At 42.9% G+C, this 24,797-nt stretch overlaps 1 protein-coding gene across 1 annotated transcript; it reads right to left on the bottom strand.

Annotated features, from left to right (window-relative positions):
- Positions 1–1,757: 1,757 nt before the first annotated feature.
- FRRS1L (ferric chelate reductase 1 like) lies at positions 1,758–21,749 on the bottom strand. The gene is made up of 5 exons (XM_047831090.1): positions 21,497–21,749; positions 10,449–10,533; positions 8,242–8,380; positions 5,413–5,659; positions 1,758–1,930 (listed from the first exon to the last, which is right to left on the bottom strand). The coding sequence occupies exons 1-5, from the start codon at positions 21,732–21,734 to the stop codon at positions 1,758–1,760; spliced, it is 882 nt and encodes a 293-aa protein (XP_047687046.1). The 5' UTR covers positions 21,735–21,749.
- Positions 21,750–24,797: the final 3,048 nt, after the last annotated feature.

The raw sequence follows: 24,797 nt of genomic DNA, 5'->3' as shown, positions 1-24,797 counted from the left end.
TATTTATAGCCGAAATACTATATACATGAGCATGAAGTATAAAAATATTTGCCTTCTTATATACAAGGTGGGTGCCTGCCTACTCCGTATCCTTACTACTAAACAACAGCTACAACTTAAAAGGTGTGCACAGGCCATCCTCAGCTGGAAGCAAGCAGAGGGCTTAGTTCTGTCCGAGGCAATCACAGTGAGGTGGAGCCACAGACTTGAACGAGATGACCTGAGTTTGAAGCCTACACCCAACTCTTTCGCTCAGTAAATGTCATTTAATCTCTCTACATCTGCAAGAGGATTATTTCTCTTACATTCCTCGGATGCACCTGGTAAACCATGTCACAGAATCTCGATGTTTTCCTTATTTTTGTACAGTTCCAGAATTCGAAAGCTCTCTCCCCAGGTGGACTTTCACCCTGATGTGAATTCCAAGGATGGCATTAGAAATCACAGTCTCCAGTCTTGTTTAATCACAAAATCCACAAAGTTGGAGCCAGCTCTAAGGCAACAAGGGGTGGGGATGCAAACCAGAGGACTCCAAAATTCTACAATGCAAATCCGTCAGCAATTAACTATATCCATAGACTCTTTTCCTCTGAATGGGCTGTTAGCAGAGACATTTGGAACAAAGGAACATTTGGGTTCCTCTGAAAAAACAGAATGCATTAAGTCTAGGATTATTATAAATTACGCTGACTGCTGGTCCAATTTACAAGTCTGAATACTTTGAATGGATAACTCCAGATGAATTCACTTTAGGGGTCATTTCCCATTTTCTAAAGAAAAATGTCATCTTAAAAAGTTTCTACTCCAAATCTCCACAATCTTCAAAAATGTTGATTTATTTTCAAAATGCCTTACATTTTTATTAAGATGCTTTGCCTATTATAATACATATTTAATCATACATCCAGTGGATGTCAACTCTTGACAATACAATTAGCTGTAACCACGGATGAATACCTTAATTTATAAAATACAGTGATAGAAGAGTCCAAATTCTAATCACTAAGAATGCCCATATTTTTTTTATCATTAATATAGTTGTACATCTTCAGGTACACTCACAGTTCCTTTTCTAACCTTTCCAAACAGCAATAAAAATATTTTCTTGTAACTACTCACTGATTGAGAAGAAATTGCAAGTAAATACGAACCATTTTCTTATCATTGTAACCTTTCCCTTTCTCCCCATCAGCTGTATAAATATCCAAACACATTTATGGAAATTTGAAACTTCTTCTGCCCAAAAGGCTGGTCGTGAACCAGGACCATCCAGTGAAGTTCTCTTTAGTAATGCTTCAGGTAACTCTATTGAGCTGTAGTCGGAAGAGTAAAGGTTGTTTAGAGACCCTGTGCCTAGCTCTTTCTCTACCTTGTTATGTGTTATCTGACCAAGTAGCCAAGGCCACATGGCATGGGTGTCACCAAAAAGGCAGCTTTCTTCAACTTCAAATCTCATTCAATACGCTGGCACTAATAAGTTTCATCAAGCCAACTCAGAGATGGTATGAAAGCTGAAATAAGAAAACACATTTGAAAGTGCTTAGAAAAATTTTAAGTAACTACTTTCCAAAAGTATGGGATCAATATTAAACAATCTTCTTTGATTAGAAAAGAAGCTTGCTCTTTCCTCCAAAAAGCTGAAATCATAGAAGTCTTTTTTTAAATAATAAAAACTAAAATTATACTGCATACTCTTTAGAAATATATTATACTAAAGACTTTCTAATCCATTTAATATGTTGGCTTTGCAGCTGTGGTTAAGGAGTTCCCATCAACAGGTAGAAGGTCAGGGCAACAATGAGAAGCAAACAAAATGGAGAAGAGAAGGTTTGATAGGCAGCCGATGGCATAAAAATGTCTTCATACTTGTAAATACTGACAACACGCTCTGAAGTCGGTGGTGAGTCTATATCATGTCGGGTGATAGAGCCTTTAGGAAAGAAAGCAAAAGGAAGGGGGTAGTCAAAAAAAGCGCACAGATTTAAAATGATGTATGCAAACAACAGAAAAACTAGACAAGTCTTTCGCATTGAATACATAAGCAGGGATTATAAAGATCTGGAATCAGGTATTAGAATTATCATCAGAATTCTCCATAATGTTTGTACATACACAGAAATAGAAAGAACATAAAAAGTAGCTAAATTTACCCCAAAAGGCTGGCTTTCATGAATCCACACCCCCCTACCAGAACAATACTATTGATCTATTGCATCCCACTTTGTTGCTTCTTAGCACTGTATGAATGCCTACTTACAAGGTGTCTGATGAGTTTTATCTTACTAATACCAAATGAAAAGCCGTATTTTGATTTTAAGCAGCAAGAGCTACTATTTGTTCCCTCAAACAGATCTTTTATATAATGGATCATCAACAACTCCTGATCATGTCATACTTGCTTACAGATGGAAGTCTCTTTCATTGTCTGTGGTACAGGAAGTGGTGGCCTGCCCGGGCCAGACCAGAGAGTGTGCGGTGTGCTATGTGTGCATCTGTATGTCTGACAGGCAGAGTGAGGTGGAAGAGCAGAGAAAGTAGGAGGATTCAGATACCAAACAAGTGTTTGGACTGGAGACTTTTTTTTTTTTTAATCTGGTGAGACATGTAAAGAGAGGAAGGCTGTGTGTATGGGATGCTGAATAAGCTGAAATTGATTCAAAGTGCCTGACCTCCTGAATAAGTCGCATGGACCTCGGGTTAAGGAGACTACAGGCATGTGAGTTCAATACAAAGGTCTCCTTAGAAATAGGGCTCAGAGGGGCGCCTGGGTGGCTCAGTCGGTTAAGTGTCCAACTTCAGCTCAGGTCACGATCTCACGGTCCGTCCGTTTGAGCCCCGCGTCGGGCTGTGGGCTGATGGCTCAGATCCTGGAGCCTGCTTCCGATTCTGTGCCTCCCTCTCTCTCTGCCCCTCCCCCATTCATGCTCTGTCTCTCTCTGTCTCAAAAATAAATAAAAACACTAAAAAAAAATTAAAAAAAAAAGAAATAGGGCTCAGAGTGTTTTTTATTTTTTATTTTTTTAAATGTTTATTTATTTTTGAGACAGAGAGAGACAGAGCATGAATGGGGGAGGGTCAGAGAGAGAGGGAGACACAGAATCCGAAACAGGCTCCAGGCTCTGAGCGGTCAGCACAGAGCCCGACGCGGGGCTCAAAGCCTGATGCGGGGCTCAAACTCACAGACCGCGAGATCATGACCTGAGCTGAAGTCGGAGGCTTAACCGACTGAGCCACCCAGGCACCCCAGAGTGAGTGTTTTTTAAAGTCCCATCTGGCAGGGAAGCCCAACAAATTTGACACATTAATTGCCTGCTCCAGGGTCCGTGCTGGCTCCTGTCAACACAAATTCAAACTCCTCAGATTGGCATGGAGATTTTTCATTTTTTCTTAATAAAAAAAAATTTTTAATGTTTATTTTTGAGAGAGTGTGGGTGGGGGAGGGGACAGGGAGAGAGGTAGACAGAGAACCCAAAGCTGGCTCCTCGCTGTCAGCACAAAGCCCGATGTGGGGCTCAAACCCACTCACCATAAGATCACGACCTGAGCTGGAATTGGACACTTAACTGACAGAGCCACCCAGGCACCCTGGGAAATTTTTCTTTCAGCAGATTCCATCACCTCTCCCACCTAACCTACCTCCCTCCTTGGTCACATATGATGGGCTCCAAGGTTTAACCATGCACCTCCAGATCAGGCTTCCCTTGAGGGAAACCTAATCCTATATCCCCTTCAAGCCTTAGCTTAAAGTGTACCCCCTCTGAGAGACTTTAAGAGAGTGTATAAGATATGACCAATAGAGAGTAATTTAATCCACAGAAGGTGCTCCAGAAACAGGAAAAGCACAAGCCCATATATGGGGTAGGAATATGTCTGTTCTGTTTGAGGACAGAGACAAGAACAATTGTCCTGAGAGGGCTAATCACACAACGTGGGATCAGACTTGAGGAGGGCTTAGAATGTTAGGCTATTATTCCATTTACGCCAGATGATGACTTTCCAAAGAACAGCACTTTCCAACTTGTAAAGGAGTTTCAAATACTTGTTTTCACTTAATGCTTACAATGATCCTATGAGGTTGGTATTATCATCATCCCCATTTTAGATACAAAGAAATTGGAGTTCAGAATTTAGATAAAGGCTGGGTACAGCTACCAAGAGGGAGAACCCACACTCAAATCTAAAGTTTTAGTTTTCAAATGCTATCATTTTAAATGAGTTCATTTCTCCAGGCTAAGATATAATTTATTTCCGTGAGTACTGAAAGTTCTCAAGGATATAACTGCAGACCCATTGTTGCTATCATGGGAAATAAGCAAACGAGGAAGGTGTCACAAATCTGCAGGCATCCAAATGATTTCCCAATTAGAAACAGGCAAAAAAAAAGGTATAAACTCTCCAGACTAATCAATGGAAACAACTCGAAGAAGAAGATTAGGCAACAGAGAGTTGACAAGCACACAGTACAGAAAGATGCAATTAATTGCTAGGAGCCAGAATAAGTTCTCCTACAAGCACCATGAACAACTAACTCACTTTCGTTTTTAGGCCGTTAGGCTTGATCAGCCAGGAGGAAGGCTGAAGACACCATGCAACGTGATTTTGGCAGCCTCCAAAAGGTCTCATGATATCCTTGGGTCTTTGTGGGGGATCTGTTGAAGAGCCTTGCCACCCAGAGTGAGGTCATCAATGGACCAGCATCCACTGAGAAGTTTGTTAGAAACACAGAATCTTGGGTCCCACTCCAGACCTACTGAAACTGCATTTTAATGACAGAGCCAGGCAATTCCTGTACATATTAAAATCTGAGGAGCAATGGGCTAAATTACAGGATAATTTGGTGGGTTTGTGACCACCAGAACAGTCATAAAGTGAACACTAATGAGACGCTTGGTGTCAATCTCTAGAAAAGTCTCAAGATGTCCTTTCCTGTTCAGTATTTTTTACATTTAGAACATAGGAGCTAAGAGTACTCACTGACTTTGGAGTCAGACAGACCTAGGACTGAATTTTAGTTCCTCCATTAATTAGTTGTATAGCCTTGAGCAAGTTCCTTAATCTCTCCAAAATGAGGATGATGATATCTATACCTTTCAAGGATGTGGTGAGGAGTAAATGAGAATGTTGTGAGAATTTAATACAGCACATACCCCCACATATAGCAGATATATGATCTGTTCCATTAAGCACACAGCTCATCATAAATTACCTTGTACTGTGCTAGCCACGTATGTGTATTAGTTGTCCATTTGTATGTCTGTGTATTTAAGTCCATTACAACTTCCTGAAGGCAGGATCATATCTCCTTTTTCTGTTGTATCATCCAAAGGGCTTATCACTCTCTTGCCCAAAAAATAATGAACACAAGCAAAGCAGTGTCTGGTGTTTAAACAGGATGCCGAAGTGTGAGCTTACCCTGAATGGCTGGACCCCAAGCAAACAGATAATACCAACTCAAATGCAGATCGACAATTGTTTCATCTCTGGGAACGTTCACAGGGCGTTTAAATCTGCAGGTGACCCGATTGTTTTCAAAGACTCCTTCTTCATCTCTGGCAGGGTTTCTCTGAATCTCTTTTGCCCACTGGCCTACATTATAGAAGTGCTGTATGCGGACCCTGCCATTGTCATCATGGACACAGGCCATGACGTCATCACCACCCTAACATGAAAAACAATGGGGGAAGAAGTCAAAGGTGTGTCTTTCACAAACTTTTCTGCTAGAAGGAAATTTCACTCAGATATATCCATTTCATTACCTCTGTAATTTGAAATCCCGCCCAAAGAAACCTATTTTTTTTTAATTAAAAAAGCTTTAACCAAGTGAGTGAAGTTAGCATTACAATAACTGACATCAAATGCCTCCTTATGTGATGTTCAAAGAATACATCTCCAGCTATTTAGTATTCCTGCTGACAACACAAAAGTAACCTAATCATGAGGAAACAATCAAACAAACCCAAACTGAGACTTCTACAAAAAATGATTACAAAAACTATTACAAAAATACTTATAATCTTCACAAGGACCGATGTCATGAAAGACCAAAAAAGAGAAAAAAAAGGCTACGAATTGATTGCAAAATAAAGAAACGCATGACAACTAATAGTGTTCGTAGACAGATTTCTGTCATAAAATAAAACTTTCTATAAAGGATAGTATTGCGACAATGGACAACACTGGAAAATGGGCTGTATATTTGATAATACTATCATATTAGTGTTTAACTTCCTGAATTTAATAAATAGATTTAATCTCCAAAGTTTCCAGAAAATAATAAAAATAACAGCAAGTACCAGCAGCAACAGCAGGGCAGTGAGATAAAGCACGTGTGGAAAAGTGACATCATTTGTTAAAAAAAAAAAAAAAAAGAAAAAAGTTTTGGAAGTAGACAGTGGTGATGGTTGTATACTGTGAATATAATTGATGCCACTGAAGTGTACATTTTACAATGGCTAAAAATGGCAGACTTTATGTTATGTACATTTCACCACAATAAAAAAGTTATTTGGTAAATCTGGGTGAAGCAAATGTGTTGCACTATCCTTACAGATTGTCTGTACATTTAAAGTTTTAAAAAACAGGTCCAGGGGCGCCTGGGTGGCGCAGTCGGTTAAGCGTCCGACTTCAGCCAGGTCACGATCTCGCGGTCCGGGAGTTCGAGCCCCGCATCGGGCTCTGGGCTGATGGCTCAGAGCCTGGAGCCTGTTTCCGATTCTGTGTCTCCCTCTCTCTCTGCCCCTCCCCCGTTCATACTCTGTCTCTCTCTGTCCCAAAAATAAATAAACGTTGAAAAAAAAAAAATAAAAAATAAAAAATAAAAAAAAAAAAACAGGTCCAAAAAATGGGTGGCTCAGTTGGTAGAGCATGAGACTATTGATCTCAGTGTTGTGAGTTTGAGCCCCATATAGGATGTAGAAATTACTTAAAAACAAAATCTTTAGCGGCACCTGGGTGGCTCAGTTGGTTGAGCGTCCGACTCTTAATTTTGGCTCAGGTCGTGATCCCAGGGTTGTGGGATGGAGCCCCATGTTGGGCTCTGCGTTGACCATGCAGCCTGCTTAGGATTCTCTCTTTCTCTCGTTCTGTCCCTCCCCCGTTCTCTCCCTCTCTTAAATAAACATTAAAACACACACACACACACACACACACACACACACACACACACACACACACCCACCCCAAATCTGAGCACTTCTCACTACTCCCACTGCTCTAACCCTGTCTGAGCTGGCCTTTTCTCATTGCAGGAGCCTCACAACAGGTCAGGTGAAGAGAATAAGGTGGCTCCTATTGATAGAACAGCAGCATGTGCAGAGGTACAGAGGCCCAAGAAAGTCTGGCTGTTGGAAAGCACCCTGGCACAGTGAAATGGCAAATGATAGTGCTACAGAGGAAGGAGGGGAAAAACACAGCAGAGGCACAGAGAGAAGCACAGGTAAGAGACAGACAGCTGCCTGGGATCCTGATGCCCTGCCTGGTCCTGGCTTCTGGTCTTTCTCAGGTCCAGATGTGTTCTTGCCCATGTGTACTATGGAGGAATGAATTGTTAGACTCAATTATTCAATCCCCAGTACTAGTATTACATACCCACACTTTCAAGGGGCCTCTTGGTAAGAGAAGTGAACTCCCCTGTCCCTTCATTCTGGGCTTCACAGTGTGACTTACTCTGGGCATTGAAATGTGAGCAGATGTGATGTAAGCAGAGGTTGGAAATAAGTTTGGATGGATCATGCCTTTCTGCCTCTGCCAAGAAAACAACATGACTTGGTAGCTGCTGGTTCCAGAATGATTAGAGAAAACCTGAATCCAACCCATGGACAGGAGCCAAGCCCAGCTGAGCCCTAGCCAAATCACACACATGTGAACGAGAAATAATGCTTATAAGCGGTGTAGTTTTGGAGACGCTTCTTGCAATATTATTGCCGTAACAACTAATAAATGCGGGTACCACAAGATACCCTGTATTCTCATAACCAACCCTTTCTTTTGTTTGAGCCAGCTTGAAATTTTTTTTAACTTTCAATCAGAGAGCCATAACTAATACAGTCATTATTATGCTTTGATCGATTTATTTGCTTTGCTTTGAAAAAGGAAATCAAATGCTAGAAATTCACTTCTCACATTTAACAGTGGCATGGGAACCTAGAGAAACAAAACCATGCCCATTCTCTAAAATCTAAAGTAGCACAGCAAACTGAAGGAAAAAAAAAAAATCACCTTTTATCATGATTCGCGTCTTACCATTTTCTTGTCTGAAGAGAATCCAACTGCTACCCAACCATCTGTGTCAGCGCTCAGTTCAAATTCCACATCAGCCCCTATCATCCGGTAGCTAAGGAAGTAGTCACAAGTCTCTGCATTACAGCCCGGTTTGCCATATCTATAGGACATATCAAAACATATCACTACTTCTTCAGCTACTTATTCATAAATACATTAAGAAGTCATCAATGTATCAGGCACACCTCAGCAAGATTATCGGATAAATTAGATCTTTGCTACCAGGGATCTCAAAACCAGTTTCACTCAGGAGAGAACACAGAGAGGATCTAACTGCTCCTTTTAATCCACATACATCCTGAGGGACCAGAGATGGGAAGGGGCTTCCACAGTGAGTCAGTAGGGCCTCCACTCCCAGCCAGTATTCTCGACATTATATTAGAGCTTCTCAGAGACTAGTTATTACTGAATTGTTTCTGAATCCCTTCCAGAGGAAAAAAAAATCTGAGTTAATAAACTGTCTTTGTTAATTAAATGTATATCAGTTCTTCTTTACTTACAAATTCCCATACAACTAAACTAACAAAAATTTACAAATGAAATATAAGTTAAACTACAGAACCAGGAACATTCAAATTCCCAGCATCCATGCGATAGATAATGCAGTGTTACTGAAGGTGGCTTTTGCTTACCTGCATAGGGGTACATTTGACTATACTGTGCAGGGTCTCTTGGTTGAGCATGCTCTTACCACTACCACTAAACACAATTCCACTAAACACAATTCCACATTCCTCCACTTTTATCTATTTGAACTGCTGCAAAACCCTTATACGTACAATACACCAAATGGATACCTCATCTGGTATTCACTGAGCACAAATGCATCAATATTTATAAAATCTGCGCTCTGTCAGGCTACCTGATGCTAACACAATTACAAATTTAGACACCAGAGTATAGGGCAGTATAAACTGGTTACCCAGATAGTCAGATTATGCAGACATTAATCTTTTTAAGGAGCACTATTGAAATGGAAATGCAAATTTAAACTTTCTTACAGAAGACGTGTGGACCCTTTAAGAATCTGAAAGCCCTAGTTGAGGAACATCATTTTTACACCATTTTCACAACAGCAGAAAACTAGCAACGGGTGAGACCACAGAAGCTCAGGTGGGAGGCATGTGAAGAAACAGGGCACAAGGCTGTCAAGTGCTGACTGAGGAGGCAGGGAACACGCCACAAGGCTGGCAGGTACCCTGAATAGGTGGGAAGAGATGTTAAGTTTCAAGACAACATGGAATGGGCTGAAAATGCTGAACGAGGGTAAGGAAAGCTAAAGGAGAAATGAATGTGCCAGAAAACAAGTCACCCTGAAGCCAGCAGGTACTGAAATTCCTTCCCTCCTCAAAAATGTCACCCATCACTAGGCTTAATATTGCTGGCCATGTTCCTCAATAATAGTATTATTTGGATTCTTAAAAATTCCTTAGAAATACCTTTGTAATCCAAAGAAAACTCAAAACCCCTTTATTCAATTTTTTCTCCTTGAGCACTGAAGAAAAGAAAAGAAAAAAAAAATTCAGAACTTCCAGTGCAGTGGCCATCACAACCTTTACTCAAGGACAATTTATTCTAGGAAATAACAAATTCAAAGAGGAGGAGGCTTTTCCAACAATGTGGAGCTGTCTGGATGGGAGGTTCACTGTCTGTATTGGTGTTTGCCAGCTCCCATCATGTCTTGATAGAACACTACTAATAATCACAGAGGGACTCACTAAACCTAAGATAACCAGCTATAATAATCAGTGTTTAATGACTCTTTAGTATCACCCAGATATTCCTAAGTCATGAGTCTTTACTTGAAAAGGAACTGGAGGTCTTAGATATCTATCATTGTCTGTCCCGCTCACAGCCTAATAAGACATAGCCTGTGCCACGATTCTTTTTCATATAGCCAACTGGTTAGGAGTCAATACCTGGGCCAATGGCAGTATGGTCATAAGTGAAAAGCCAGGTCAGAGCGTTCCAGTGCCAAGTAGCATTCTAGAGTTTACGGCGTCTAAGACCGAAAACTGGGGTGCCCACCAGAAACAGGCCACATCCCTGCTGAAGCTGTGAGGGGGTGCAGGCCCTGATTAGAATAAACTGTATGCAATTTAAATACTACCTTGAGAAGTAAATCAGTGTCTTAGCCTTAAAGATATCCAACTCGCAGATCTACCAACCTAAAGCATCCCTTAGTTTTTCCACAGTCATCCACTTTGATTTTGGCAAATGGATCCACGGGAGGAGCAGTAGGGAAAGGGTAACCTAGACGGTGAGAATAAACAATGGTTAGAAAATCCAGTGACAGCTTTCCCAAGGAGACGTTTTTCTTTTTAAGATATTGACTATTTTCTATCACACGTGTCTAGAAAGGCTTCAGGTCTCAGAAAAGGGCTTTGTTTAAGCCTAATCACCCTCTTCATGATGGTAGGGTGCACAGTACACATCTTTGAGACAGTCTTGCATGTTAACTGAGAATATGTGGCCTTTCCCTCATTTTACAGGCAAGGAACCTGAGTCAGGGGGTGGCATAATTCCATATAACCACTGGCTCACCACAGTCTCTGGGAGTGTGAAAATCAGTTTTCACGCAGCACATGTGCTCGAAGAGAAAAAAAAAATCAACAATGAAATATATATTTGATGGTACAGGTTTTCCTTTCCATTTATATCTATACACAATAGTAGGATTTTCCCCTTTCTCTGAACTTCCATTCCTCATTAAGCTATATAGGACATTTTCATATCTCACTAAATTCTTCAAACAACACCGTTTCTAACAGGTGAGTATCTTTCTTGCAAGATAACTTAACATCATAATGCATTCAACCACACACTGAAGGGCAGCCCTACATTACGCTTCCAGTCTGTGACAGCAAGATTTTTCTCCTCGGCTGTTAACTCCAGGCACACAGGAACCATGTGTGATTCATCTTGTGTTCTCTGTCCAGCATAGTGCTTGGCATTGGATGGTGACCACATGATTGTCAAATGAATAAATAAAATCATCCACAGACATTAAGAAATGTAAATAAATATAAACTTGAGGCTTTGTTTACTTTGTTCCATCAGGTTATGCCTTATTTAAAAAGCCACCAGGGCGCCTGGGTGGCTCAGTTAGTTAAGCATACAACTTTGGCACAGGTCATGATCTCATGGTTTGCGAGTTCAAGCCCCCTGTCAGGCTCTGTGCTGACAGCTCAGAGCCTGGATCCTGCTTCAGATTCTGTGTCTCCCTCTCTCTCTGCCCCTTGCCTGCTCACACTGTCTCTCTCTCTCTCAAAAATAAACATTAAAGGGGCGCCTGGGTGGCGCAGTCGGTTAAGCGACCGACTTCAGCCAGGTCACGATCTCACGGTCCGTGAGTTTGAGCCCCGCATCGGGCTCTGGGGTGATGGCTCAGAGCCTGGAGCCTGTTTCCAATTCTGTGTCTCCCTCTCTCTCTGCCCCTCCCCTGTTCATGCTCTGTCTCTCTCTGTCCCCAAAATAAATAAACGTTGAAAAAAAAAAATTAAAAAAAAAAACATTAAAAAATAAATTAAAATAAAATTAAAAAGCCACCAGGCCACACTTTCTTGGCACACATCTGTACACCATGGACAGTTCATTTCTACTACCCTAGATCTTGACCACATGCTAAAATACAGCCCTAGCTTTTTGCCATCTTTAAGCAATTGAGCCAAATGCATCAGTTTTTCCACTTTTATGCTTATTTTATGCTCAGTCCTAAATCTATTTTGGTACTATAGACTGAGACCTGCCTTAGATGAGGTGTTTTTTTTTTCTCTTAACATTTTATTGAGCAACCACTTAATGCTACAAACTATGTTAAGCATCTGCATATATGTTCTTCTTATTTCTCACTACAATGCTGAGGTTATTTTTTTCTCAGAATACAATACAATGACTACTTACATTTTAAAAATTCTATAGGTAACCGGGACGCCTGGGTGCTCAGTCAGTTAAGCAACTGACTCTTGATTTTGGTTCAGGTCACGATCTCACGTTTGTGAGACAGAACTCTGTGCTGGGCATGGAAGCTGCTTAGGATTCTCTTTCTCCCTCTCTTTCTGCCCCTTCCCTGCTTGCACACATGCTCTCCTTCTCTCTCAAAAAAAGTTACTAATAAAAAATAAAAATTCTATAACTGAAAAAGACAATCTCTTATAATGCTGCTTCTCAGTTTCTCCATGTTTTTTTCCTACTTCCTAGCATCTAGAATAATACACTGGCATTATTTCCAGCTCAATAAATGCCAATTATTATTACTATTGGATTATTATTAAGTTTTGTAAAATACACAGAACCAATACTATTGGGTAAGATCATCTCTAGAAGAATGGGTTTCTTAGTTCTAAATAAGAGCAAGTTTTGAAACAAAACTCACTTATAAATGTACCAAACTACTTTATTACTGTTGGCAAAATGGCTTCTCAGGGCTTTTCTAGCACTAATTTCCTATCATCTTATATGCTTCTAAAACTTGAAATGAGGACTTCTTTTGTCAAATGCATTTGGGCACATTTTTCTCTTGTTTTGTAAGATGTTGTATAATAATTTGGTTTTTGTCCCTGGTCCCTGGGAAGAGAGGGCTCTAAATCTTTGGGATTCCCTAGCAGGACTGTCTTTGCTATTCATGAGCCCCTTGGGATCACAAGATTGGGGTTGGTTACCAGAGGGACTAATCAGGCGATTCGAGGTTTGGGGCTGTAAGACAGCCCCATCCCCAGGGAGGGGTGGGAGGTTGGAGACTGTGTTCAATTATGTAGCCAGTGACTAAATAAATCATGCCTATGTAGTAAGACCCCAGTAGAAACCCTGGACACTGAAACTCAGTGCCACTTCCTGGTGGGTGAACAAACTAATATTCAGGAGAGTGACAAGGCCTGATTTCATAAGAGGGCACAGAAACTGCATTTGGGAGACTCCCAGACTTCACCCTGTGTGTCTTCACCAGCTGTTCCTGAACTGTACCCTTCAGTGTAAGTATAGCACTTTCCTGAACTCTGTGAAACATTCCAGTGAGTTACAGAACCTGAGGGGGTTTGTGGGTAGCCAGCTGATCTAATGTGAGAGCAGTCTTGTTATGGAGCACCCCATTTAAACTGTGTACTCACGCTGGGTTATCTGCACCAGAAATTAATTTCACTAGATTAGTTGGGGTTGGCAGAGCAATATTAAGCACAGCAATATTACAATTTTTTCCTTGAATTTAAATAATCTATTTGGCATAAAATAAGTTTGGACTGTGTGCCAGTATTTAAGCTTTGGTCTCTGAGCTACAACCCAGCCTTCTATAGCCAACTCTATGATGGGCTGAGTACTCTGCAAACCACATTTCTCCTTTGCCAGCTGGCTAGACTCTGTCAAAAGGAAACACTGGAGGGAGGCTGGGAGGTAGGAGGAAGAAAGAAGACCATTCCTTCCAGTTGACTTGTTGTCCACTACACAAGTCCTCAGTGATTCTACTTCGTCATTGTGGTGACAGATGGTTTCACCTTTTCCAGCTTCTTTCTAGATTTCCACAACCAGCCCCATCATGCCTTCAAAGGAACCATCAGCAGTTGTGCAGAAAGCCCCATTCTCAGAGGCTGGGCTGCATTTCTGGGGGTGGTCTCTTGTCTGAGCTTCTAGCTTCTTACAGTCGCAAGCCTTTCTCTTTGCCCCCACCCCTCCCACCACCCCAGGCCCAGGGCTGGTGGCTGCTTCCTGCAGTTACTGTCTCTGTGCTCCTTTTGCTTCTCCAGTCCCCCAATACCTACTTAGATAATTCCCAGGCTGGGCATCCTGTTAAAAAAAAAAAAAAAAAAGGCTTAAATATGGTTTCTGTCTTTCTTTCTGATTGGATCCTGATAGAGACTAAATGGATTAATCCTTGAATACCAACGCAATGTATCTGTAAAGACTGTACCTTATTAGCTGTTATCATCTTGATAACTAGTTAGATAATAGTGTTGTTAAATAGGACATTTTACATGCACTGTACAATTTTACTGGAAAATCATTTTGATTGTAGAATTTTAAGCACATAAGTACACCAAATTAAACTGGTGGTATTTCTTTGTTTATGGAACATTCTTATCAGTCTATGCAAAGCCCATCTTAATATTTTCCCTAATCCATTCCTAACACCATTTTCCTCCCCATCTTAGACACTTGGTGTAGTGTATTTCATGTATATCCTTCAGCAAAGGCTGGAGGTTTTCACAAAATGAGAACTCTGACATACATATCTTTAAAAAGCATTATTTTACTTGATAAATTGAAAGCACACATTAGTAATAATGGGTACCCGCCAACATGGCGTTGGGGGGGTAAGCTTCTCATCTCTTCATAGGGGATGGGCATGCCTGCCCAGGGTAAGGTCCTGCCTTGTTGCAAAAATTCTTTCATATTCCCAACGACACCATCCTGAAAGTCTTGCATGATTACATTATAAATTAATCTCTAAAGTGCCTTCAGCTGAACCTGGATCTAAAGTTGAGGTTCCAGGGCCAATTTTTCACTATGCCAACAGCGCTGTCCTGCCATGCTGTCCACAGCTGCACTGCACTGACCATTCCATGGCCATGCACAAGGTCTGGAAGCCCCCAAGCAGAGCAGACTTTCAAGGGCCCACCCAACCTACTAACCACTGTCCACATGTTTATTTTTACATATGTGTGCTCTGGAAAAATAGATAGCTTGTATAAGCTTTTAACCCACATAAATGACACTGTGTGTTAAATCTCATTCTGTTTATTATTTCCCTTTGGAAGTCCATCCCTATATGTCAATGTGAGACCTGTTATCACTCCTGACTGAGTAGCATTCCATGATGTACATATAATGGCATTTTCTGAAATAACCTCCGAAGTTTAGACACTGAAATTGCCTTCAGTGTTTGCTTTGTCAAATAATGAAGGAGACAAACTTTCTTACGTGTGTTTCTTGTAGACATACGCAAGAGGTTTTTGTTTTGTTTTAATAAACCATGGAGAGCAATGATTGGGTCCCACCTGTAATTCCACAAAGCTCAATGAGATGAGTATTCGGACTGGGAGCACCAGTTTACAATCCCATCCATAATACACAAGGTCCCTGTTTCCTCACACCTTTGCCTGTACCTGATGCCATCCAACATTCTCAGGATTTTAATCTGTATTTTCCTAAGTACTAATGGGGTTAAATGTTTCCTCATATCTGTATCAGCTACTTGGGTTTCCTCCACTATGATGTGTATATGTGAAAATATCTTTGCCTTTTTTTTTTTAACCTTGGTTTTCAGTCTTTCTTGTGGACTTTGTGTGTATTCCAGATTATCAGTTTGCTGTTTTCACATGCATTTCTTTCCTTCTCGTCTGTCACCAATCTTACTTTTTTTCTCTGACAGTCTTCCTTGGGCCAAAATCTTTAAATTTGATGTAGTTCAGGAAGTAATTTTTCTTCTTTTGATTTGTGCTCTTAGAGTCTTGTCTAAGACATTAGCCTCCATTCTAAGGATAGGAAGAGATTTATTTCTCCACATGATTATTTATTGACTTTGTGGTACTGCCTTTCACATTTAGACCTGACCCATTTGGAATTTATTTTTTTTATACGATGTGAGGTAAGAAAACAGTTTTATTTTTCTCCCTACATTGAATCAATTTTTCTCAACACCATTTATTAAATAATTCATCTTTCCCCTAGCAACTTATGATGACACCTTTAATAATTTACTGGTTCTCATATGAACATAGGTCTATTTCTGGACTTTCTGCTTTGTTTTTAGATTATCTGACTGTTCCTGAGCCAGGACCACACTATATGAATTACTAGGCTTTGTAACATATCTCAGCAATTCACAGAACTTGATTCTTCCATGTAAAGGATAGATCATAATTTGTCAATTTCTCTCCCCAAATACTGCTGGGCTCTTGTCTGGAATCACATTAAATGGATAGGTGAATAGGGGGAGAACTGACATCTTTATAATACCAAGTTACTCCTTACAAGATCATGGTATATTTCCCATTTATTCCTATCCTTTATATATCTTAATAGGTCAAAAGTTTTCTCTACACAGGACCAGGGCATTCTTTGTTAGGCAAAATTTGACATTATACAGATTTTTGTTGCTATTTTAAATAATATCTTGTTTTCTTTGACACTTTCTAGCTTATTGTTGCTAAGAAGAGAGCCTTTGGTTTACATAGGCTGATCTTGTTTATGGTGACCTCATTGCATTCTCTTGATTTATAGATGTTTGTTCTTTCTGATTTTCTATGTAAATATTCATATCAAGAGAGAGAAAACATATATTCACACAAAAACCTGTACACAGATGTTCATGGCAGCATGATTCATAATAGCCAAAAATGGGAAATAACCCAGATATGTATCAATTGATGAATATTTGTGGTTTCCATTCTTGTCTAATTCACAGACACTGTCTGTTTCTTTTCTGCAATCCCTTGAGCCTGTTTTGCCATACTCCACTGGGTGGTTAATGGCTTCTGGTTTGCTATTTATTGCTTCTAATTGACTGCTTGGCTCACAGCCTCAGGTATTAATTTAGTACTTGATTCCTTGAAGTTTTAACCAGAAGCTGTCTGTTCAAGTCTGAGAACTACTGCACCAGCCTCTTTCTCTTTCTGAACTGCCTGAATCATCATTTCTGCTTATCAGAGTCATAATGAAGTACAAGCGTCAAGGGACTTTATATAATGTAAAATATGTAAAGCTCCACACACATGAGAACACCCATTTAGCAAAGCCTTCATCATGGCACTCCACCATGCAGGAACCTTCAGTTCCCAACTATTCCATCGATCCCGAGCCCCTTTCCTCAGGTTTGCCCACAAAAATACCTCATTCAGCCTGTCCCACTCTATTTCATAGTGCAGGTCAACAGGGACCCTCTGCTTCACCAACAGGCTGTGGACACCCTGCACCACCTTATCCATAAAGTCAATCAAGAAACCTACAAAGTTCTCTGCTACTTTCTAGCTGTGTGAGTTAACTAACATACTTATATTTTCTGTGGGTCACTTTCCTTAACTCTGAAGTGGGGCTAATAGTAGCGTCTAACTCAGAGGGTTGCTGTTAAGATTTAAAGTTAACATGGAGGGGCACCTGGGTGGCTCAGTCGGTTCAGCGCCCGACTTCAGCTCAGGTCATGATCTCACGGTTCATGAGTTCAAGCCCTGCATCGGGCTCTGTGCTGACAGCTCAGAGCCTGGAGCCTGTTTCCGATTCTGTGTCTACCTCTCTCTGTCCCTCTCTCTGTCCCTCTCCCCCTCACGCTCTGTCTCTTTCTCTCAAAAATAAATAAACGTTAAAAAATTTTTTTTAAGTTAATATGGACAAGGGACTTAAGGCAATACCTGGCACACAGTAAGCACTTATTAAAAGTTAGCTCCAATTAGTGTTATTACCAGACTACATTAATGGAGGATATATAGTTAGATCAGATGTAGATTATTTACCTTTAAAGAACATCCAGATTGGTAGGGTGATGAGCAAAGGATCCACACACAATACATGGTACAGGTAGGAAGAATATAGGCAGATGAAGGAATTTGTGCCCTTTTCCCCGATCTCTGTCCTCTCTACTGTCTTACTAGCTCTTACCAAGTAGGAAAAACTGTGGTCAGAATTCAATGGTCAGAAACTCATTGATTGGGCCACATTTTACAAGTGGTCACATCACTATGCCTTAAAGATAAGCAACCATGCATATGTTTCCTCTTTTCCTTCCAAGGCAGGGAATGGCCCCAAGGGCAAGCCAGCTACCACTATTCATATGGCTGGCAGTAAGACTTCAGGACCTGCAGATCTTTCTGGCAACGAGACGAGAGCAGGAGGCTTTACTTGGGACTTAACGCTAAGCTAACAACACCCAACTAAGTTTTTTCAGAGAACCCTCAGAATAGGATTTTTGTCCATAATCATGAGGTGATCTGTTTTACATTCTGTTGTTCTGCACATATAGATTCTGCCTTAAGAACCTCAAGAGGAAAGGGTATGAGTGGTAGAATTCAAGCACCAAGGCCCTATCGAAACTCCTGATCACAGAGAATAAAAAGGGTCAATGGTAGGGTTAGATTGTATGATACGAGAGAATAGCCTCACTCGGTGGCAGAGGGTGGGAGAAGGAGAAAATCATGGAAGGCTCCCTGAAAGAGGTGGCAGTGGAGGAGTTAGGAATGTAAGGATTAGTTGTATAGGCTAAGACCATGGGAATCCCTACGAATTCTGAGAACTAGCATAATAAAACCAAAACAAATTAAAATTTAAAAAAATGAACAGTTAGGAGGCAATTAAAGATCCCAAATCAGCCAGTTTTCAGCCTCTGGCTTTGGGGGTCTTGGACTATCTGGACACTGGAGAAATGGTTTCTAGACAAGGTTTCAGTGACTCCTCCATCCCTATTATTCTAATTGCCTTTTTCTGATTTCACACTACCAGGTCATGTTTTCATTGAAAACTCAGTTGGCTACTTTGAACCAGAGAAGAGAGTACCCTGCAGAGAGGAAACAAGAAGCCCTATCACTAGATTTGTACTGATAGGAAGAGTAGTTTAAAGGCACTATTTCTAGCTCTTCACTTGTCACTTCCTTCAAAATCAATCAGCAACCCCCCACCCCCCCACTTCCTTCTCCACTGAATTCATCCCAGGAAAATTCACCTCTCATTTCCTGAATCCATCAACATCCACCTGGAATATTTCCTGCTTCTGCTTCTCCCTCTCAGGCAGTCCCCAAAGGCAATGTCACTGGTTATTTCGAGGGATCTTGAGAAAGCCTGTATTCAGGACCCATAGGGCTAAAACCGAGGCCCAGAGATTTCTGGAGGTGCTGCCCCTGAGAGGCTCAGCCTACAAATGTCCCCACTAGCACCCGCCAGATGGCTGTAGGACTGCATCCGAAGATGCGCGAGACTACTGGAGAGAGAAGAAGACAGTGAAAGCCCAGGGTGAGCAAAGGGGAGGAGTAAGAGATGGCTGTAAAATGAAACTGGGCCAAACAGAAAACTCCAGATAAAGGAGTTGAAGCTTCATCTAATGAGCAGGTTGGAACCATCATGGATTTCTGGGGGTTAGAGCCAAGCTTCAGGCTGTATATGCAGAATGGGTGACAAAGGGAAGCAGACAAAGTAGGGATGTCTACACACATCGCATGCCCTGCTGCCCCTGCGGGGTCACCTCACCTAAAAGCCCTTCCTTTTCTGTCTCACCAAAGTCTTTCGTGCTTCCTAGCTCAACTCTAGAAAATCTTCCTTGTGGCCTTAGCTGCCTGATGTCCATGTTCATAAACCGTCTGGACTCTACAGTTTCATTCCCTCTGTATATACAAACTGACATACAGCGTCTGCCCCTGCTCTCCTCCATTTGTGCCCAGTGAGAATATGAGCTCTCGTGTGCCATGTCTGAGTCACCTGGCAGTGTGCTGGGCTGACTACCAACAGAATAAATATGTATTAGATGCTTTCAGAAACAGATGGGCTTTGAAATGTTTATTCTTTTCCAGAGTGATAGATGCTGCTTCCGCTTGCCATCCTCCCACTGCCCCTCTCTCTCCTTCCCCGCCCCCCCCCCCCCCCCCCCCCGCCGCCCTCGGCCATATGGCTGCCCAGGTAGAAGACTACATTTCCCAGCCTCTCTTGCAGCTAGGTCATGTAATTACGTTCTTGCCGAAGGAACGTGAGCAGCAGTCATCTGTGCAAGCAGCCTGAAAGGTAACTGCTTGCCCCGAACCTCTTCTCTTTCTCCTTTCCTCAAGCTTGAACGAGGACATGTAAGAAACCCAACTTCTACCACACCCATGAGGACAAAGCTTTGCTGGAAGGTGGAACAAGATGGAAGGGGCGTAGGTTGCTGAATGTCCTTATGGAACAGAGCTGTCCCACCTGCCCAGACCAGTCAGACTCATGTGAGGAAAAAAACAAAGTATCTTACTTAAGCCACTATATGTAGGTGTCTCTGTTTTAGCACCTAACCTCTACCCAACTATCTCCCCAAATCCATTCTTTCCATTTTGATACAATAATTCCACTTTTTTAACTGGGTATCTTACTTCTCAGCTAAAAGGCCACCTTTCCCAGCCTCCTTTGAATTTGCATGTGACCACATGACTAAACTGTGGCCAATGAAGGTAATCAGTGACCTTCTTCCCACTTCTTCCCACTGCCTAGAAAGTGAATGTAATGGCTGGAGATCAAGCAGCCATTTGGGACCATGAAGTTACATGCTAAGAATCGTGAAGAAACAGAAGACCAGGATCCAGTGTCTCTGATGAGCACAGAGCTTCCGATACCAGCCCAGACCACCTACTTCTAGATTTCTTCACATGACAGAGAAACTTCTATCTTATTGAAGCTATTAGTGAGTGCTTGTTGTACGCAGCTGAACCGAATCCTACATAGCAAACATACCCAGTATCATATCAGTTGCAGGGACATTTCAACCCCAATTTTATTCTTGCATATCCCTCTTAGGAAAAGAAAAGGAAAATCACTGCTTTCTAAATTGCAGCAGTTAAGAGGCCAGTTTCTATTTCTTCTGCACAGAATCAGCTTGGCTTTTGTGTTCACTGAAGCAACACCACAGGGAGGTCTCTGGCTGACAAACCCCCTAGTCTCTGGGCCCAGCAGCCCCCAACAATGGTGGCTCACACTAGGGGACCCTAACGTGTGTGGTAACAGAAAAGAACTGGGACGAAAGTGGGGAAGGAGCTATGCCCCAGCTCTGATGGCAGGGCAGTGAGCAGGAACAGAACGCCGGTAGGTTGGGGCCCTAGTCACCGCAAATTTAGGTCAATACAAATAGGGAGAAAATAAGGCATCACTTTAAACTGTGATTTCTGCTCCCCACCAGCTTCCCTGCTCTCACACACCCCAGGCCAGATGGCGGCCTCCTCCCCTACCACCCGTTACCCCAACCTCGGGCAGAGAAAGTGGAGGCCACCCGCTGAGAACTGGGGAGCCTAGGCTCAGCCCCACCGGTCCGCAGCCTCGCCTCGCAGACCTCTGCTGACCACCTCCCTCTCCTGGCCTGTAAAGCAGGAGGCGGGTGGAAGGGGCTGACGGCTCTTCGTGTGCCTCCTGCAGGCCGGCGGGGGTCTGAGTAGTGCACTCCCCACCCCGGTCCCCGCGGTCCCAGAGCTGCCTCCACTCGCATCCTTACCAAATCGCCCCTCCGGTCCCGTTCCCGCCGCCCCCTCGGTCCCCCACCCCCACCCCGCGTCTCCCAGCCGCAGCCCCTCACCCTCCTCGGACAGGTAGCGCAGGTCGTAGAACTCCCCGGCGAAGGTGCCGTAGGAGGAGTCGTGGCGCGGCACCGCCTCGTCTGCACCGGCGTCCCCCCGCGCTCGGCCCCGGGGTCCCCGGCCCCCAGGGCCCGCGCCGTCGTCCGCGGGGCTGGCAGCGCAGGTGGCGGGCCCGGCCAGCAGCAGCAAGACCAGCGGCACCCAGGCCCCCGGGCGCTGCCGGGGCGGCTGTGCCATCGCTGCGCACGGCTCCCGAAGCCAGGCCGCTCCGGCCGCAGCGGGGGCGCCGCGGGCGCCGGGCCGGGACTGCGCAGCCGCTGCCGCCGCCAGCACGCGCCCGCCCCCGCCCGCATCCCGCGCAGCAGCGCGGCCGCCTCCCCGCCAGCCTCCTCGCGCCCCGCTCCTCGCTCTGCGCATCCTCCAGCGGGCGCGAAGCCTTGGTCCTGCCTCCTAGCATCTCCTCCCGGCTCGGACCCTCTCCTAGCAGCTTGTCTTCCTCCGCCCTTTATGCCAGTCTCCCCGTCTCCCCTTCCTCCCTCCACGAATCCCCAACCCCCGCCACACACACAGATTTGGCCCTTCTAGACCCTTGCTTCTGTGCGGTCCGCGGGTGTGCAGCATGGGCATCCCAGAAAGCTCGCTAGCATCACCAATCCCAAGCCTCACCGCAGAATCATGAGTCAGGATGTGCGTTTTACCAAGATCCCCAGAGAGCTCAGTGCACATCCAAATTTTAGAAGTGCTCCCCGGAGAGTGTACCTTGGACACACCTTGCCAGAATTCCTGCCCTCCCCCATCATCTTGTTCCAGCACTTTTTGTTTTATATGAAGCACTTACTATGCCCATTATTTCTTGGGATCATATCAGAAGGAAGTTAAAACAGCAGGATCCCCACTATCTAGATAGGTAAACTAAGATACTTAGAGCCAGAGCTGAAACCAGAGCCCAGCTTTCGGGCCGAATTCACGGCTTATTCTCCAAAATTTTGAAATGTGTCGACAGTGGAGACGACTGGTGCCCTTGCATAACCTAACCCCTTCAAAAGGAGGCAACTGTCAGAGTGGCTAAAATTAACAATTCAGGGAACAACAGATGTTGGTGAGGATGTGGAGAAACGGGAACCCTCTTGCACTGTTGGTGGGAATGCAAGCTGGTGCAGCTGCTCAGGAAAACAGTGTGGAGGTCTTTCAGAAAATTAAAAATAGAATTACCCTATGACCCAGCAATAGCACAACTAGGAATTTACCCAAAGGATATAGGAGTGCTGATACATAGGGGCGCATGTACCCCAATTTTATAGCAGTGCTATTAGCAATAGCCAAATTATGGGAAAAGCCCAAATGTCCATCAACTGACGAATAGATAAAGAAGATGTGGTTTATATACACAATGGAATACTATTCGGCAATGAAAAAGAGCGAAATCTTGCCATTTGCAACAACATGGATGGAACTGGAGGGTATTATGCTAAGTGAAATCAGTCAGAGAAAGACAGATATCGTATGTTTTCACTCATATGTGGAATTTGAGAAGCTTAATAGAAGACCATGGAGGACGGGAAGGAAAATAAAATAGTTACAAACTGAGAGGGAGTTAAACCATATGAGACTCTTAAATACAGAGAACAAACTGAGAGTTGATGGGCGGGGAGAGTGATGGGCATTGAGGAGGGCACTTGTTGGGATGAGCACTGGGTGTTGTATGTAAGTGATGAATCATGGGAATCTACTCCCAACGCCAAGAGCACACTGTAACTCTATATGTTAGCTAACTTGACAATAAATTATATTTAAAAAACAAAACAGGCAACTGGTTTAGCCTCAGCAGGCAGTGCAGATCCTGGCAGGACTCCACCATGTGTGACGACCATACTAAATTCTCTACTTTCTCAAATCCATTCCTGCAGCTTGCAATTCTCTTTGTTTGTATACTTAGCCATTTACCCACAACTCGCACTTACAACATGCCAGATCCTAGAATTTTGTGTGTGTTTTATTTTAAGTAATCGCTATACCCCACATGAAGCTCAAACGCACTACACTCAGGTCAAGAGTCATATGCTCCACCAACTGAGCCAGCCAGATACAACTAGGTCCTGGAGATCTTTTGATGGTTTTGGAGTGATAACTGCTCAACTGTTTTTGGTTAGAAAACATGAATTCAATTCCTTTCATGCTGGTATTGCAGAGCCAGCATTTTTAGCCTGCTTTTTCTATTTCTTTTTATTTCATTGCATACACAAAGAAAATAATTATGGTGGCAGAAAAGCACAGAGGTTCCAAATGCAGGCCCAGAAGTCAGGCTGTTGTGCAATAGTATATCAGTAACCTAGTATATCAGTGATAGTATATCAGTAACCTAGTATATCAGTGAAGGCAAGGAAGCTTAGGTAAGATGACAGAGGTAATGCTCAGTAGGGTTTGGTGCTAGAGGTAACATGAATGTATATGCAGAAGATTATGAAATACAAATATTCAAAAGAAACTAGTGATCTCAACCTTTTTTGGCCCAGGGTAGATGGGAGATGGGGCTCACAAAAGTACTATGTGTACCAGAGGGCAGGTGTTTGCTATTGTGTAGCAGCTGGCACGGATGGTGAGTTGTCCAACTGAAATTTAACACGTTTAGCCTGACAAGTGAATCAGGTGTAATTCATGAAAAGCTTGGGCTTTGTTAGGTGTCCCAATACACCAGTTGTTACAAGAAATAGATCAGATTTATTGCTCTGAAAAAAGATGAGGGGTGCCTGAGTGGCTCAGTTAAGTTGGTTAAGCGTCTGACTCTTGGTTTCCGCTCAGGTTATGATCTCATGGTTCGTGGGTTCGAGCCCCACTAATAGCACAGAGCCTGCTTGGGATTCTCTCTCTCCCTGTCTCTCTACACCTCCCCTGCTAGGCCCCCCGCCTCAAAATAAATAAACATTAAATAAATAAATAAATAAATAAATAAATAAATAAATAAATAAATAAATAAATAAATAAAATTTATAAGATAAGATGGGAGCATCTGGGTGGCTCAGTCCGTTAAGCGTCCGACTTGGGCTCAGGTCATGATCTCACAGCTCATGAGTTCGAGTCCCGTGTTGGGCCCTGTGCTGACCGCTCACCCTGGAGCCTGCTTCAGATTCTGTGTCTCCCTCTCTCTCTGCCCCTCCCCCACCAAAAAATAAACAAACATTTCTGGTTTTGGAATCCAAGCTGTTATCTTTCACTTTCTTTTTTATTCCCTTCATTTTAATAACTACAATTAACAGTGATGGTGCCAGATAGGAAGCAAACGAAAACCAGGTCATTCTTCCA

Source organism: Prionailurus viverrinus, chromosome D4 (assembly GCF_022837055.1).
Source record: "Prionailurus viverrinus isolate Anna chromosome D4, UM_Priviv_1.0, whole genome shotgun sequence".
Classification (NCBI taxonomy): Eukaryota; Metazoa; Chordata; class Mammalia; order Carnivora; family Felidae; genus Prionailurus; species Prionailurus viverrinus.
Note: the sequence above shows the minus strand (reverse complement) of the source record. Positions and strands in the feature narration are given on the sequence as shown.